Source organism: Meles meles, chromosome 3 (assembly GCF_922984935.1).
Source record: "Meles meles chromosome 3, mMelMel3.1 paternal haplotype, whole genome shotgun sequence".
Taxonomy (NCBI): domain Eukaryota; kingdom Metazoa; phylum Chordata; class Mammalia; order Carnivora; family Mustelidae; genus Meles; species Meles meles.
In genome coordinates, this window is record NC_060068.1 from 119,531,580 (window position 1) to 119,546,302 (window position 14,723).

General features: G+C 48.4%; 1 protein-coding gene across 2 annotated transcripts in view; it reads right to left on the bottom strand.

The window, feature by feature from the left end:
• HRH2 (histamine receptor H2) overlaps nt 1-14,723 on the bottom strand; it is a 56,178-nt gene that overhangs the window by 19,688 nt on the left and 21,767 nt on the right. The window contains exons 3-4 of one of the 2 annotated variants that reach the window (XM_046000296.1): nt 12,806-14,377; nt 11,007-11,152 (exon numbers count right to left, since the gene is read on the bottom strand). In XM_046000296.1, the coding sequence (XP_045856252.1) occupies nt 11,125-11,152; nt 12,806-13,881 (1,104 nt within the window). In that variant the 5' untranslated portion in view covers nt 13,882-14,377 and the 3' untranslated portion in view covers nt 11,007-11,124. Of the gene's footprint in view, nt 1-11,006; nt 11,153-12,805; nt 14,378-14,723 lie in introns of those variants that run through there. The other variant, XM_046000295.1, reaches the window with a different exon arrangement.

Below are 14,723 nucleotides of genomic sequence, written 5' to 3' on the forward strand. Positions count from 1 at the left end.
TGTCCCACACTGTGCCCCCCAACCCTTGGTAGCCACACTGAAGAGACAAGGCCCCCCAAAACATCTGGCTTTGGAAATCAATGGGTCTCATGTCCATGAAACCTTGGGAAGGGGGGGTTCTGTGGGGATCTGAGGTATTCCTTCTGAGGGGCTCATGCACAGACTCGCCCATTCTGGGACCAGCAGGGAGTCAGCAGTTTGAGAGGTGACTGGGTTATACATGGAGAAGGTGCATTTACCAGAAGGGCAGAGGTCAGTTGGGACTTTCTCTGGGGATGGAAGTGCTGGTGGGCAGCATTTTTGCACTTTTCCTCTACCTTGCTAGTATGGGTCGGTATGCACAGACAGAGCTTTGCTAAAGCCTTGGGTGTACCTGTCCCCCAGCCCTCTTTCTCGGCCTCCCTAGAGCCGTGGGCATGCCCGGGCCCAGCACTCTCCAACAGCCCCACTGAAGCTGGTTGGCGAGAGCGGTCCACATAGGGGACAGCGCCGATCACCTGGCCCTTGTGGCTGGAGGTGCTTGTGTTTATGGGTCCCCTGTGATCATAGCAATTGGAAAGACAGTTCTGGGCAGGCTGTCACACCCAGTGCACTGCACAGACAGCAGACTGAAACACAACCCCAGTTTGCCTCTGAAAAAGACCCCTCTTCTTGTCCTGGAACTTCAACCTGAGGGACAGGTTTCAGGTTTGCCGGATATCCAGAGGCTACAGAGGCACTCAGAGGGAATACAGCCAGGGAAATAGCATCTTTGAGCCTTCCCTTGGCCTTCACAAAGCTCACTGGTATCTCTTAGGAAAGAGCTTATACATTTGCCTGAAGCCTTGATTTTTCCAACAGCTGCCCACAGGACACCTCCAGATTTCCTAGTCTGGATGCCAGCAAGGTCAACAACTGCAGTCCCACAAGACTATATACATTTGCATACTTAGAAAGCTGCTACCTGACGCTCTGGCTTCCAGTAGGACGAAAGTAGGTGCTGCCTGTGATTTCTCTCTTTAGAACACTGGCAGGTCTTGGCACACACAACCACAGTGGTCTCTCAAGAATAAATCAGGCTACTCAGTCACAAAGGCTTGAGGGACAATAAGAGCTAGGGCAAGTTTGAATAATAAGGTTCATCTCCTCCACAAGGCCACTCTTTTAGGACTAGGGAGGTACTTCTTTTGACTAATACATAGAAACCAACAAAGAGAGGCAAGCAAAATGAGGAAACAGAGGAATATGTTCCAAATAAAAGAACAACACAAAATCTCAGAAAAAGATCTTTTTTTTTTTAAAGAATTTATTTATTTATTTGACAGACAGAGATCATAAGTAGGCAGAGAGGCAGGCAGAGAGAGAGGAAGGGAAGCAGGCTCCCCGCTGAGCAGAGAGCTGGATGCGGGGCTTGATCCCAGGACCCTGGGATCATGACCTGAGCCAAAGGCAGTGGCTTTAACCCACTGAGCCACCCAGGCACCCTCAGAAAAAGATCTTAGTGAAACAGAAATAGTAACCTATTCAAGAGTTCAAGGTAATAGTCATGAAGATTCTCACTCATCTTAGGAGAAGCATGGATGAACACTGTGAGAACTTCAACAAAGAAACAGAAAATGTAAGAAGGTACCAAACAGAAGTCACAGAGCTGAAGAATACAATAATGGAACTGAAAAATACATGAGAGGGGCCCAACAGCAGATCGGATGAAGCAGTCAAATGGATCAGTGATCTGGAAGACAGGGCAGGAAAAAGCAGCAAAAAGCAGAGCAGCAAAAAGAAAAAAAGAATTTTAAAAAGTGAAGATAGCTTAAGGGACTTAGGGAAGAATATCAAGCAGAATAACATTTACTTTATAGGGGTCCCAGAAGGAAAAGAAAGAAAGGGGCAGAAAACTTATTTGAAGAAATAATGGCTGAAAACTTCTCTATCCTGGGGACAGAAACAAACATCCAGTCCAGGAAGCTAGAGAGTTCTTCTTCTTCTTCTTCTTTTTTTTTTTTAATAAAAATTTTATTTTAAAATAAACTATTTTATATTTATCAGAGAGAGAGAGAGAGAGAGAGAGTACAAGCAGGTGGAGTGGCAGGCAGAAGGAGAGTGAGAAGTAGGCTCCCTGATGAGCAGAGAGCCCAATGTGGGTCTTGATCCCAGAACCCTGGGAGCATGACCTGAGCTGAAAAGGCAGATGTTTAACTGACTGAGCCACCCAGGTGCCCCTGTCCAGAGAGTTCTAAATAAGATGAAACCAAAGAGAATCACATTAAGGCACATTATAATTAAAATGTCAAAAGTTAAACAGAGAATTTTAAAGGCAGTAAGAGAAAAACAAAACAAAACAAAAACAAAAACTTCTTGCATACAGGGGAACCCCTCTAAGACCATAAGCTGACTTTTCAGCAGAAATTTTGCAGGCCAGAAGAGACTGGCATCATATATTCAAAGTGTTGAAAGGAAAAATACTTCTGACCAAGAATACTCTACTCGGCAAGATTATCATTTGGAATTGCAAGAGAGATAAGGAGTTTTCCAGACAAGCAAAATCTAAAGGAATTCATCACCACTAAAGTGGCCTTACATGAAATGTTAAAGGGATTTCCTCAAGCTGAAAAGAAAAGGCACTAACTAATAACAAGAAAACATATGAGAGTAAAAATTTCGCCACTAAAGGTAGTAGATTAACCACTTATAAAGCTAGTATAAAGGTTAAAAGATAAAAGCAATAAAATTAACAAAAACTCTTAATGAGTAGCTAAGGGATACCAAAATAAAAGAATGTAAATATAACACAAAAATCATAAAACATGGGGGGAATATAGAGTTTTTACACTGCATTCAAATTTAAGTTGTTATGAACTTAAATAAGATATATACATCTATACACACACACACACACACACATATACACACACACTGCTCTACATGAACCTCATGGTAACCACAAAGCAAAAACCTTACAATAGATACACAAAACATAATGAGAAAGGAATCTAAAATTAACCCTAAATAAAGCCATCAAACCACGAAAGAAGAGAGCAAGGAGAAAAAACAAAACAAAACAAAACAAAACATAGAGGAACTATGTTCCAGAAAACATCGGACAAAATGGCAGTAAGTACGTACTTACATATTAACAATAATTAAGAGTAAGTGGACTAAATTTTTCAATCAAAAAACACAGAGTGGCTGAAAGGATAAAAATAAGACAACTATATACACTGTCTACAAGAGACTCACTTCAGATATAAGGACATGCACAGATGGAAAGTGAGGAATGAACAAAGATATTCCATGGGAATGGAAAGAAATCTTGTTTAGCTATATCAAATAAAATAGATTTTATTTTATTTTATTTTTATTTTAGAGAGAGAGAGCACGTATGCATGAGTGGGGAGTGTGAAGGGGCAAATGGAGAGAGAGAAAATCTTAAGCAGGTCACAGAGCCAGCATGGAGCCTGATATGGGGCTTGATTTCAAGACTCTGGGATCATGACCTGAGCCAACAACAAGAGTTGGACACTTAACCGACTGAGCCAGCCAGGTGTCCCAGACAAAAGAGACTTTAAAGCAAAGATGATAAGAGCAGACAAAGAAGAGTATTACATTATGATAAAGGGGTCAGCCCAAAAAGATGATAACATTTGTAAATATTTGTGTGCCAACACAGGAGCACCTAAATATATAAAGCAAATACTAACAGACCCACAGGGAGAAATTGACAGTAATACAGTAATAGCAGGGGACATTAATACCCCACTTTCTTCAATGGATAGAACGTCCAGACACAAAACCATTACGGAAACATTGTCCTTAAATGACACATTAGACCAGATGGATTTAAAAGATATTTATGGAATATTCTATCCTCAAACAGCAAAACACACATACTCTTCAACTACGTATGGAACATTCTCCAGGTTAGATTACATGTTAAGCCACAAAATAAGTCTCAATAAATGTAAGGAGATTGAAATCACTCTTAATGATAGAGAATAAACTGAAGATTGGATGGGAGGTGCGCAGGGGGTATGGACTAAATGAGTGATGGGTATTAAGGAGGGTGTTTGTGGTGATGAGCACTGGGTACTGCATTTAAGTGACAAATCACTAAATTCTACTCCTGACAAATATTACACTATATGTTAACTAACTAGAATTTAAACAAAAATTTGAAGTGTGGGGTAAAAAAGAGAAATCAAAATCACATCAAGCATCTTTTCTGACCACAGTGGTGTGAAATTAGAAATAAATTACAAAGAAGAAAACTGGAAAAATCACAAATATGTGAAGATTAAACAAAACAGCCCATGGGTCAATGAAAGCAAAGGGGAAATTAAAACAAACAAACAAACAAACAAAAAACCTTGAGACAAATGAAAATGGAAACACAACAATCCAAAATCTAGGGGATGCAGCAAAAACAGTTCTACGAGGGAAATTAATAGAGATACAGGCCTACCCCAAGAAACAAGAAAAATCCCAAATAAATAATCTAAACTTAAGAAACTAGAAAAAGAACAAATGAAGCCCAGAGTTAGTAGAAGGAAGGAAATATAAAGATCAGAACAGAAATAAATGAAATAGACTTTTTAAAAAAGTAGAAAAGATAGATGAAAATAAGAGCTGGTTTTTTGAAAAGATAAAGAAAATGGACAAACCTTTGCTAGACTAATTAAGAGAAAAAGGGAAAAGGCTCAAATAAGTGAAATAAAAAATGGAAGAAGAGAAGTTACAACTGATAGCATAGAAATACAAAGGATTATAAGAGATTGCCAAGAATAATTATATACCAACAAACTGGACAAATTGGGAGAAATGGATAAATTCCTAGGAACATACAATCTTCCAAAACTGAATCATGGGGGCGCCTGGGTGGCTCAGTTAGTTAAGCATCTGCCTTTAGCTCAGGTCATGATCCTGGGATCTCAGGATTGAGCACCACATTGGGGTCCCCTCCTCAGCGAGGAGCCTGCTTCCCCCTCTCCCTCTGCCTGCTGCTCCCCCAATGTGTGCTCCCTCTTTCTGTCAAATAAGTAAATAAAATAAAAACCCTGAAGAAACAGAAAATCTGAATAGACCAATTACATTACCAATTCTTAAAGAGATTGAATCAGTAATCAAAAAACTACCCCCTCCCCCCAAAAAACCTCCCAACAAACAAAAGTCCAAAAACCACACAGCTTCACTGGTGAATTCTACCAAACATTCAAAGATTTAATACTTATCCCTCTCAAATGCTTCCAAAAAAGTGAAAAGATAGGAATGCTTCCAGACCCACGTTAAGCCCAACATTACCCTGGTCCAAAACCAGACCAGGACACTGAAAGCACGCATGCGTGCGCACGCACACACACACACACACACACACACACACACACACACCCCACACACAATTACAGGCCAATATCTTTGATAAACATAGATGCAAAAATTTTCAACAAAATATTAGCAAATCCAATTCAATAATACATTAAAAGAACCGTACACTATGATCAAATGGGATTTATTCATTCCAGGGAAGAAGCATGATTCATCATTATCAATGAGGATACATCACTTTAACAGGAAAACATAGAAAAATCATATGATCATCTCAATAGATGCAGAAAAAGCATGTGGCAAAATTCAATATCCATTTATGATTTAAAAAAAAAAACCTCTCAACAAAGTGGGAATATGAGGAATGTAACTCAACATATTAAAGGCCATATATGACAAACCCACAGCTTACATCCTGCCCAACAGTAAAAAGCTGAAAGCTGTTCCTTTAAGATCGGGAACAAGAAACAATAAATAAAATGGAAAAAAAGAATGCCGAGAAAAAAATAAATAAAATGAAAAAAAAAAATGCCGAGAAAAAAATAAATAAAATGAAAAAAAAAATGCCGAGAAAAAAATAAATAAAATGGGAAAAAAAAAAAAAAGATCGGGAATAAGACAAGGATGCCCACTCTTGCTATTTTTATTCAACATCATATTGGAAGTCCTAGCTGCAGAAGTTGGCAAGAATAGAAGAAATTAAAGGCATACAAATTGGAAGGGAAGAGTAAAACTGTCACTTCTTGCAGAGGACATGGTACGCTATACAGAAAACTTTTAAGACTCCACCAAAAACCTGATATAAATGAATTCAGGAAAGTCACAGGATAGAAAATATATATACAAAAATCTGTCGCATTTCTATATAGTAATAATGAAGTAGCAGAAAGAAAAATTAAGAAAACAGTCTCTTTAGGGGCGCCTGGGTGGCTCAGTCAGTTAAGTGTCCAGATCTTGGTTTCAGCTCAGGTCATGATCTCATGGGTGGTAAGATGGATCCCCGAGCTGGGCTCCGTGCTCAGTGTGGTGTCTGCTTGGGATTCTCTGCCTCTCCCTCTTCCCCTCCCCGCACTTGCACGCACTCTCTCTCCTCTCTTAAATAAATAAATAAAATCTTCTAAAAAAGTAAACAAAACAATCTAACAACTGCCTCAAAAAGAATAAAATACCTAGGAATAAATTTAAGCAAGATGATGGAAGATCTGCACCCTGAAAACTATAAAACATTGACAAAACAAAGTAGAGAAGACACAAATAAATGGAAAGATAGTCCATGCTCATGGATAGATAGAATATTGTTAAAATGTCCATACTACCCTAGGCAAGGTACAGATGCAATGCAATCTATAACAGAATTCCAATGGCTTTTTTTCACAGAACTAGAAGAAAGAATCCTCAAATTTGTATGGAACCACAAAAGACTTTCTCTGACCAAAGCCATCTTGAGGAAGAAAACAAGGCTGGAGGTATGACACTCCCTGATTTCAAACTACACTGCTAAGCTATAGTGATCGCAATAGTATGGCATTGGCATAAAAATAGACACATAGATCAATGGATCCAGAATAGAAAGCCCAGAAATAAACCCACACCAACCCCTAAGCAGTGGAGGGGCAGGACTCATACTGGGGCTCCCTAGTTCCACACCAGAAACAGGAGAACACCCCAAGAGCCTTGTGCTGTGATGGCCAGGCACAGAGGGAAGCGGAGACAAAGCAGCCAGTGGGATCCCAGAGTGCATTGGGGCTGCCAAAGACCCTTTGTTGGGTGTGAGCTGCTCCAGCCACCTTTGCAAAGAGCACCATGAAGGCCATAAGGAGAAGCTGGAACTGTTGTGGCAAAAGGTTAGACTACTTTAGAACCTGGATGATACAGGAGAGCAAATCTGGGCTCTTAGCGGGGTAAGCTATGGGGAACTTCCTGCCTGAGCAGCACTCCTTCTTAGGAAATGTGTGTGCTGGGCTCCGGGGCTCATCTGCAAAGCCTGGGTTTGGAGCAGCCAATGACGTCAGCCCCACACTCCCCTGTGCCCCCAACCTCTGGCCAGACCAACTGTGGAGCCCTAAAGGCCAGCATCAGGTTGTCAGAACTGTGGACCCCCACCCCACTTGGAAGCTCAATTTTTGTGTCCTTGGCCCAAGTCACCTCCCCTGTCTGGACTCGTGGGTAACACAGCCAGGGGAAGGGGCTGCGCTCCTGTTCAGGGAGGGGGTCTCTTCCCTCTCCAAGACCGATTCAGAGCCTGCGGTTGGATTCTGTCGTGAGCCCTGCCCTGTCACCACTATCTGGAGGGAGGCCCACTGTGACGTCTGAATTAGAAAAGGGAACCAGGGATTTCTGGGCTCCTGCTAGTTGCTGGAACTTCCCTCATTGGGTTTTGGTTTCCTGATCTCTGAAGTAGAGGCAGTATTATTTACTTCTTAGGGCTTTTGGGGAACTAAAACTAGATATTCACTTATGCATTCATTCAACAGTGTTAGTGTGCCTATCCTGTTAACAGCATGGGCACGGGCCTGCCCTTGGGGAGAGTACTCCCCCGGGGGAAGTGCAGGCCTGAAACACAGAGAATGCATCAAGGGTAATTAGACAGTCTGGGCTGAGGCAAGGGGGCCTCCCTACTGGGAGGTCAGGATTAGAACTTGGTGTTTTATTCTGAGAGCATCAGGAGGGACAGTGCACGGTCCCACTTCCATGTGGAAACCTGCTCTCTGGCTGCAGAAGGCAGGAGAGCAGATAGGAGGGGTCGGGTCCTCTGGGGGAACCCTCTGCCATGGGACCTCTGGGGGGAACGCTGGCTGGAGGGGTGGGGGCACCTTGCCTCTTCTCCCAGGGTCTTTCCAGAACTCTGGCTCCAGCCTCCACAGGCTCTGCAGGAATGAGGAAGTGCCACGCCCACGAGAGGCTGCTGATACTCCAGGCACTTATGAATATTATCTCCTTGCCCTGGGAGATTACTTAGAGCAAGCTAGCGGGTGGAAAAAGGACCCAAGGGCCCTGGGCATGGGTCCAAGTACTGGGTCTATCTCCGGCCCCTCCTGAGCTTATGTTGGGCCTCGGATAGATCACCTGCTTCCCAGTGATCTTAGGTCCCTCACCTGGTGTCAATGGGACTACCACTGAGTCTGGACTCCATTTAAGTCCAGACGTGGAGTCCAGACTGTGTTTTACTGTAGAAAGACCCCAAGCTTTAGGGTCAGACAGGCTTGGGCTGGAATCCTTGCTTTGCCAAGTTTGAGGCTATGTGGTCGGAGGCTGGCCAAACTTTGCTTCTGGAAGCCTGCAGCTGACTTGGGGCCCACACTTTGGGAACCACTGCCCTAGACTATCACCCTCAGGGAGGAGAGCCTCTGATCTGCTCACTGCTACGCCCCCAGTGGGCTGGCCATACAGCAAATCTTTACTGAGTGCTTGGGGATCCTGGCCTCTGGGTGGTCTGTTTTGGCTGTGACGGAAGTGGGTGGAGGGTGGGTGTGGGACAGGGGATGTTGACAAGAAACAGATCAGGAGGAGGGTAGGGCTTCCTTTTTTTTTTTTTTTTTAAGATTTTATTTATTTATTTGACAGAGATCACACACAAGTAGGCAGAGAGGCAGGCAGAGAGAGAGAGGGGGAAGCAGGCTCCCTGCTGGGCTGGATCCCAGGACCCTGAGGTCATGACCTGACCTGAAGGCAGAGGCTTAACCCACTGAGCCACCCATGTGCCCCGAGGGTAGGGCTTCTAATGACAAGAGGCGCTAGAACTTGGGGTCCGGGGTCGCTGAACACGGTCCCCAGAGATGTCCACATCCTCATTGCTAGAACCTGAGCACATTTTCTTCTTTGGCAAAAAAAAAGGAGTCAGTAGATCTGGTTATGTTCAGGAAAGTGGGATGGGGAGGCGATCCTGGATTATCCTGGTGGTCCCTAAATATAGGGACAAGAGCCCTTCTAAGAGAGTGGATGGAGATTTGACTATGGGTGGGAGAAGGAGTTGTGACAAAGGAAGTAAGAGGGACAAGATGTGAGAGAGGGCTCACGAGCCAAGGGGAGCAGGCGGCCCTGGGAGCTGGGAAAGGCACGGAAATGGAGTCTCCCCGAGGCCCCAGGAGCGACCAGCGCCGCCAGCACCTTGATCTCAGACTACTGACCTCCCAGACTGTGAGAGAATCTGTCTGCCTTGTTTTCGGCCACCAAGGATTACAGCAGCCCTAGGAAATGAACGCAGACCGATATCCAGCAGGAGCAGTGGAGGTCACTGAGCCGGGGGCGGGCGGGTGCGCTGCCGGAGACGTGCCGAGGGCCACACTCCCTCCTGGAGTCTCCCTTTGGCTGGCGCCACCTCACCCCTGACTGGGCCCCACCCTGCCCCAAGGGCAGGCCTAGTTAGGCCCTTCAGACTTCTGTACTCAGAGTACACCTCCACCATCCCCCGCCCCCGTCCTCCCCAGACCCCAGCTGTGATAAGGGCCCGCGGTCAGGTCGAGGCTGAGTTTTGTCCTCAGCCAGAAAGCAGGAAGGACACGGCTATCGGTCATCAGGGAAGCTGGGAGACAACCTTACAGAGGGCCACTTGATGCCTTGGCAGTCTCAGTGTGAAAATCTATCTCTGGCTTTTGTGGCCTCCTTCAGCCCTCCCAGGCCCCATCCGTCCAACTGATTCACCACCTTGGTCTGCCCAACCCCTCTGCTCACTGTCTCCGGGGCCTAGAGGGCAGAGCACGGCCACGGACACAGCCACCCAGAGCATGTGTGTCCTGGTTCTGCGGCTGCTGTGTGTGACCCATGCGGGCACAGCCTTTCGGCTGACCTCAGCCTCACAGCCCCCTCCCAGGGTGGCCGTGAAGACGGGAAGAAGAGGTGTTCATTCCTGGTCCACAGTGTGCCCAGCACCCAGGGGACAGCCAGTCGGGGGGAGGGACTGCTCTTTCTATTGTTGCTCAGAACATGGCTTCAGCTGACTCCCTAGCTTGCGTCACTAGGGCATTTACTTATCTTTTCTGAGCCTCAGTTTCCCCATCTGTGAAGTAGAGATTAAACAAGCATAGGGTTGTGGGGAAAGTGAAATGAGGTCACAAGTCCAAAGGGTCCAGAGCCACCCTGGATGACAAAGGTCTTTCCCGTCTGCCTTTAAGGCTCAGCTGGGAGGTCTGCTCCCAGGGCGGGCTCCCTGAGTCCCACACAGCCTCCTCTGGGCGCCCAGCACATGGGGCTTCAATCCTTGGGATGTGCTGCACCGAGCTGCAGCTAGGTGGCGCGACCGATGCGTGCGGTGGGGGGGAGCTTGCTGGGTTTCCCTTTGCACCCTTAGCACCCAGCACAAGGGTGGGGATGGGAGACCCACAGAGGGACTGTACGTGGAAACAATGGCAAACGTGTACAGCGGGCCCCTAGTGGGTGTCCGAGGAGCGCTGGCTGGTATTGCTAAGTGCTTATCGCATATAGTTCCCTACGGATTAGGGGTGAAGGCAGCCTCTCCACCAGGGGCTTGCACAGGTGAGAGCAGTGGGGAAGCGCCACACATGACTAGGCTGAATCGTGTCAACCGCCTTCAACCGGGTCTACTCCCTGTGCTTTGTTCTTTGTTTGCTTCGTGATCTAACTTAGCTTTGTGCTGGAGGCTGCTTCCTGAATGAGGGAGGGAATGGGGAATGACATGGTCAGAGGGGGCCTTACCCATCAGGGCCGGATGTGGAAGGCTCCAGATCTCCATTTTGGAGAGACATTGCTGGGTGGTTTGGAGGATGGATTTGAGTGGGAGAGTCTCAAGGTTAGGAGGCTGGAGGCAGGAGCAATGAGGCTTGTTCCAGAAGGCTGGCAGTGGAGGGGTGGAGGGCCCGGGACCCAAGTCTATGGCAGGACACTCCACACCTGGCTGCTGCAAGGACCAGAGGGGACATGAGGCCCAGGGGTCCGGCTGGACAGTTTTGCTCCCACAATGCTCCACAGGGACCAGAACCCAGAGGGCGTGGGGCTGAGTGCGTCCAAGCTTTTCTCATGGCTGACGCTCAGTTACTGAGAGGAGACAAGTGTCCCGCGGGGGCTGTAGAGCCTGGGCAACAGGCAAGCCTGGGAGGCGAGCAGGGCAGGCTGATGAGGACAGACCCCACACTCTATGAGATGAGGAAACAGAAGCCCCATGGACAGGCGGGGACTGGTTCACACCACGGAGGGTGGATGAACTGAGAGCTGAGAGTGGGGTTATACAGCTGACTTTCCATGCCTGTGCACCAGAACAAATCACCCAAAATGTCATTTCTGCATCCCCAGGGCTCAGCACAGTTCCCAGCACGTGGTAGGAAGTTGAGAAATGTTTGCAAATGAATGGATGGACGGGACAGACGGATGGATGGATGGATGGGTGGGTGGATGGGGTCACACTACCTGCATTTGGGGAGGCAAAGTCATGGTCTGTGGGAAGAGTAAGGAAAGCAACATTTGCTGAGCACTTCTGCATGCCAGGCATTCCACCAGCACCCTTGTGCTCAGCCGTCTCTGCAGCTAGAGTGCCCGCAGACCGGGCAGTGTCCACTCCAGGCTGTGGGCGACCTTCCTCGGAGCCACTCAGGTCTCTGGTGGGCTTACCCTTAATGCCCGGTGTTGGCTTTGCATGCAGCTACATCTCATTCCCATCCTGTTTCTCTTCAGCCTGGATACCTCTTGGGGGGAGAATCCTGGGGCTTCTTCTCTCTTGCATCTCCTGTACCCCAAACATCCAATGATCGCCAAGCCTATTTTTCTTAACGGTCTCCTAGATTTTGCTCTAGTCCCTTCTCTCTCTCATGGGTCAGGGCACATTCCCCTTCACCGATGGCTCCGTCTCCTCCTTCTGGTTCACGTCTTTACAGGGGAACCAGAGCTCTCTTTCCAAAGCACAGAGCTGCCTGGCTGACCCCCCACCCTTGCTTCTAATCCTTCCATCTTCCCCCAAGACCAACATTACAAGGTCCAAGGCCCTAGCCTCACCTGCAAGGCTCTGCTTTCCCGGTCAGCCAGCCCTCTTTCTCCTCTGACCCGAGCAGCTCTGGCAGAAGAGCGGGGGCCTCATAGGTGCTCAGCGAATGTGGACCAGGCTGGGTTTGCGGTCACTCCCCAGGCGGCAACATTAGTGCTTCGCCATTTCAGGGCTGTCTGGGAGAGCTTGGGTGAACACCTCAGCAGATTAACCAAGTGGCAGAGCTGGGCCTCCAACTCAGGACTCCCGAATGTAAAGACAATGTCGCTAGGCATAAAGGGCCCACAAGTTCTGGAGTCAGGGTTCTATGTCCAGGTCCCTGCTGTGTGGCCCTGGCCACACGCTCTGAGATTTAATGTGGTCCCTTAAAAAACAAAAGTCAAAGCTTCTACCTCGGGATGGGGAGGCCATTGGGAGGATGGAACAACATGAGGTTTGCAGAGTGCTCACAAAGACTTCCCAGCACAGAATGTTCAACCAGCATCTGCGGAACAACTACCACCTTCACGGTCGCCATTGCTGGGGACCCCCACCCCGGGCGCTTGTTCCGCACCCACACACCCTCAGGACAGTTACCTGTCTGTGGCTCCCCGCGGGGCTGCGATCTCTGTCCCACTCCACACCTGGAGCCTCAGGGGCTTCTCTTCCTGCCGCACGACTTCTTGGCTTTGACTCCTGGCCAGCTGAGAGCTGCCAAACCTCCGGCTGGTCTCCGGGACCCCGTGGCCTGCAGGCCTGCAGCGGAATAGCTGCTGGTATGCCGTGCGGAAGTCTCTGTTCAGCGTGGCATACAGGATTGGGTTCAGCGCCGAGTTGGCATAGCCCAGCCACAGAACAACGGCTTCAATGGCCTCGTTGATGGCATCATCCCCTATCAGCCCCCGGTAAACAAACACGGTAAAGTAGGGGAACCAGCAGATGATGAAGGCTCCCATCACGGCAGCCAGTGTCACTGTGGCTTTGTGCTCCCCGACGGTGGCCACCTTCCAGGAGCCCATGTGATGGATCCGCTTGGCCTGATCCCGGGCAATCTTGAAGATGCGGTAGTAGGTGACGCACATGACCAGCAGCGGCAGGTAGAAGGTGACCAGCCCATCCACCAAGCCGTACACCAAGTTGACCTGCACTTTGCACTTGGGGATGGTGTGATTGAAACTGCTGTTCTTATTCTCACTGTTCCACCCCAGATGGATGGACAGGAAGGACAGGGTGATGGAGATGACCCAAATTAAGACAAGAGAGACAGCAACCCGGACGGGGGTGACCAGCACAGGGTAGCGCAGGGGGTCCGTGACTGCACAGTACCGGTCGAGGCTGATCATGAAGAGGTTGAGGATGGAGGCCGTGCAGAGCATCACGTCCAAGCTGGTGTAGATATTGCAGAAGACCTTGCCGAAGCTCCACTGGCAGGAGAGCTGGTAGAAGGCCGAGAAGGGCAGCACCAGGAGGCCGAGGAGCAGATCGGTGATAGCCAAAGACACAATGAAGCAGTTGGTCAGACTGCGGAGCCGGCGAGTCAGGCCCACAGCCAGGCAGACCACCACGTTGCCGGCAATGGTGATGAGGATGAGGATGGTGAGGACCACGCTGACAGTGATCCTGCACGGGGGAGAGTCCAGACAAAAGGAGGAGGCTGTGCCGTTAGGTACCATCCTGGGACCCTCCGGCTCCGTCCTCCGCCCACGGCCCCTGGCCACTTCTCGCCCAGCTTCCCAGTGTGTCAATTACGTCAACTGCTGGGCTCTAGGCTCCCAATGGAGCCCAAAGGAAATGTCCAGACGTGGGGAGCCGACAATGACTGCCCCAATACTGTTCTTCTAGAAATAAATAAAGCAGTCTCCTGGGAGGTATTGGGCATGAGTATGGATGAAGAAGAGCAAAAGGAGAAGGTTTCTGGTTCAAATTCCAGTCCTCAAATCACTGCCTGCAGACCCAGCTTCCTCCAGGGCCTGGAGCAGGTCTCTGCTCTCCAGGTTCTGCATAGAGACAGAGGCACTGGAGCCTGTGTCTGGAGGTGGCTTTGGTTTTATGCGGGAGGGATCAGGTTGAGGTGTGGCCGCATCCTTCTCCATAGCTGGACGTTCCCGCCCACGTGCAGGGGGTTAAGGGGAGCCGCATCTGCCTCTTAGGATCACTGGTGAACAGGAGCTGAAAATGCAAGCATCAAGCGTTGAACACTTTGAAACCAGACCAACAGCATGACCGATGCGAAAGGAATCCGTCTAGACCCTGACCTCCCTATGAAACACCAGAAGGCACAGGGCCAATCTGGATACCTCTCCTTAGGAGGGACTGAGGCAACCAGGATGCACAGAGGGAGGAGAAAGGGAGCCAGGATGCAAGGGGCTGGACCACTGTGCCACCCTGCGAGATACGGTTGGAGGGGTGGGACTATTTATATGGGAGAAAGAAAGAACTAGACACAGATTCTAAACACAAGAATAGGGACTGCGTCTGCTTGTTCACTGCTGGTTCCCAGTGCCTGACCGTACAG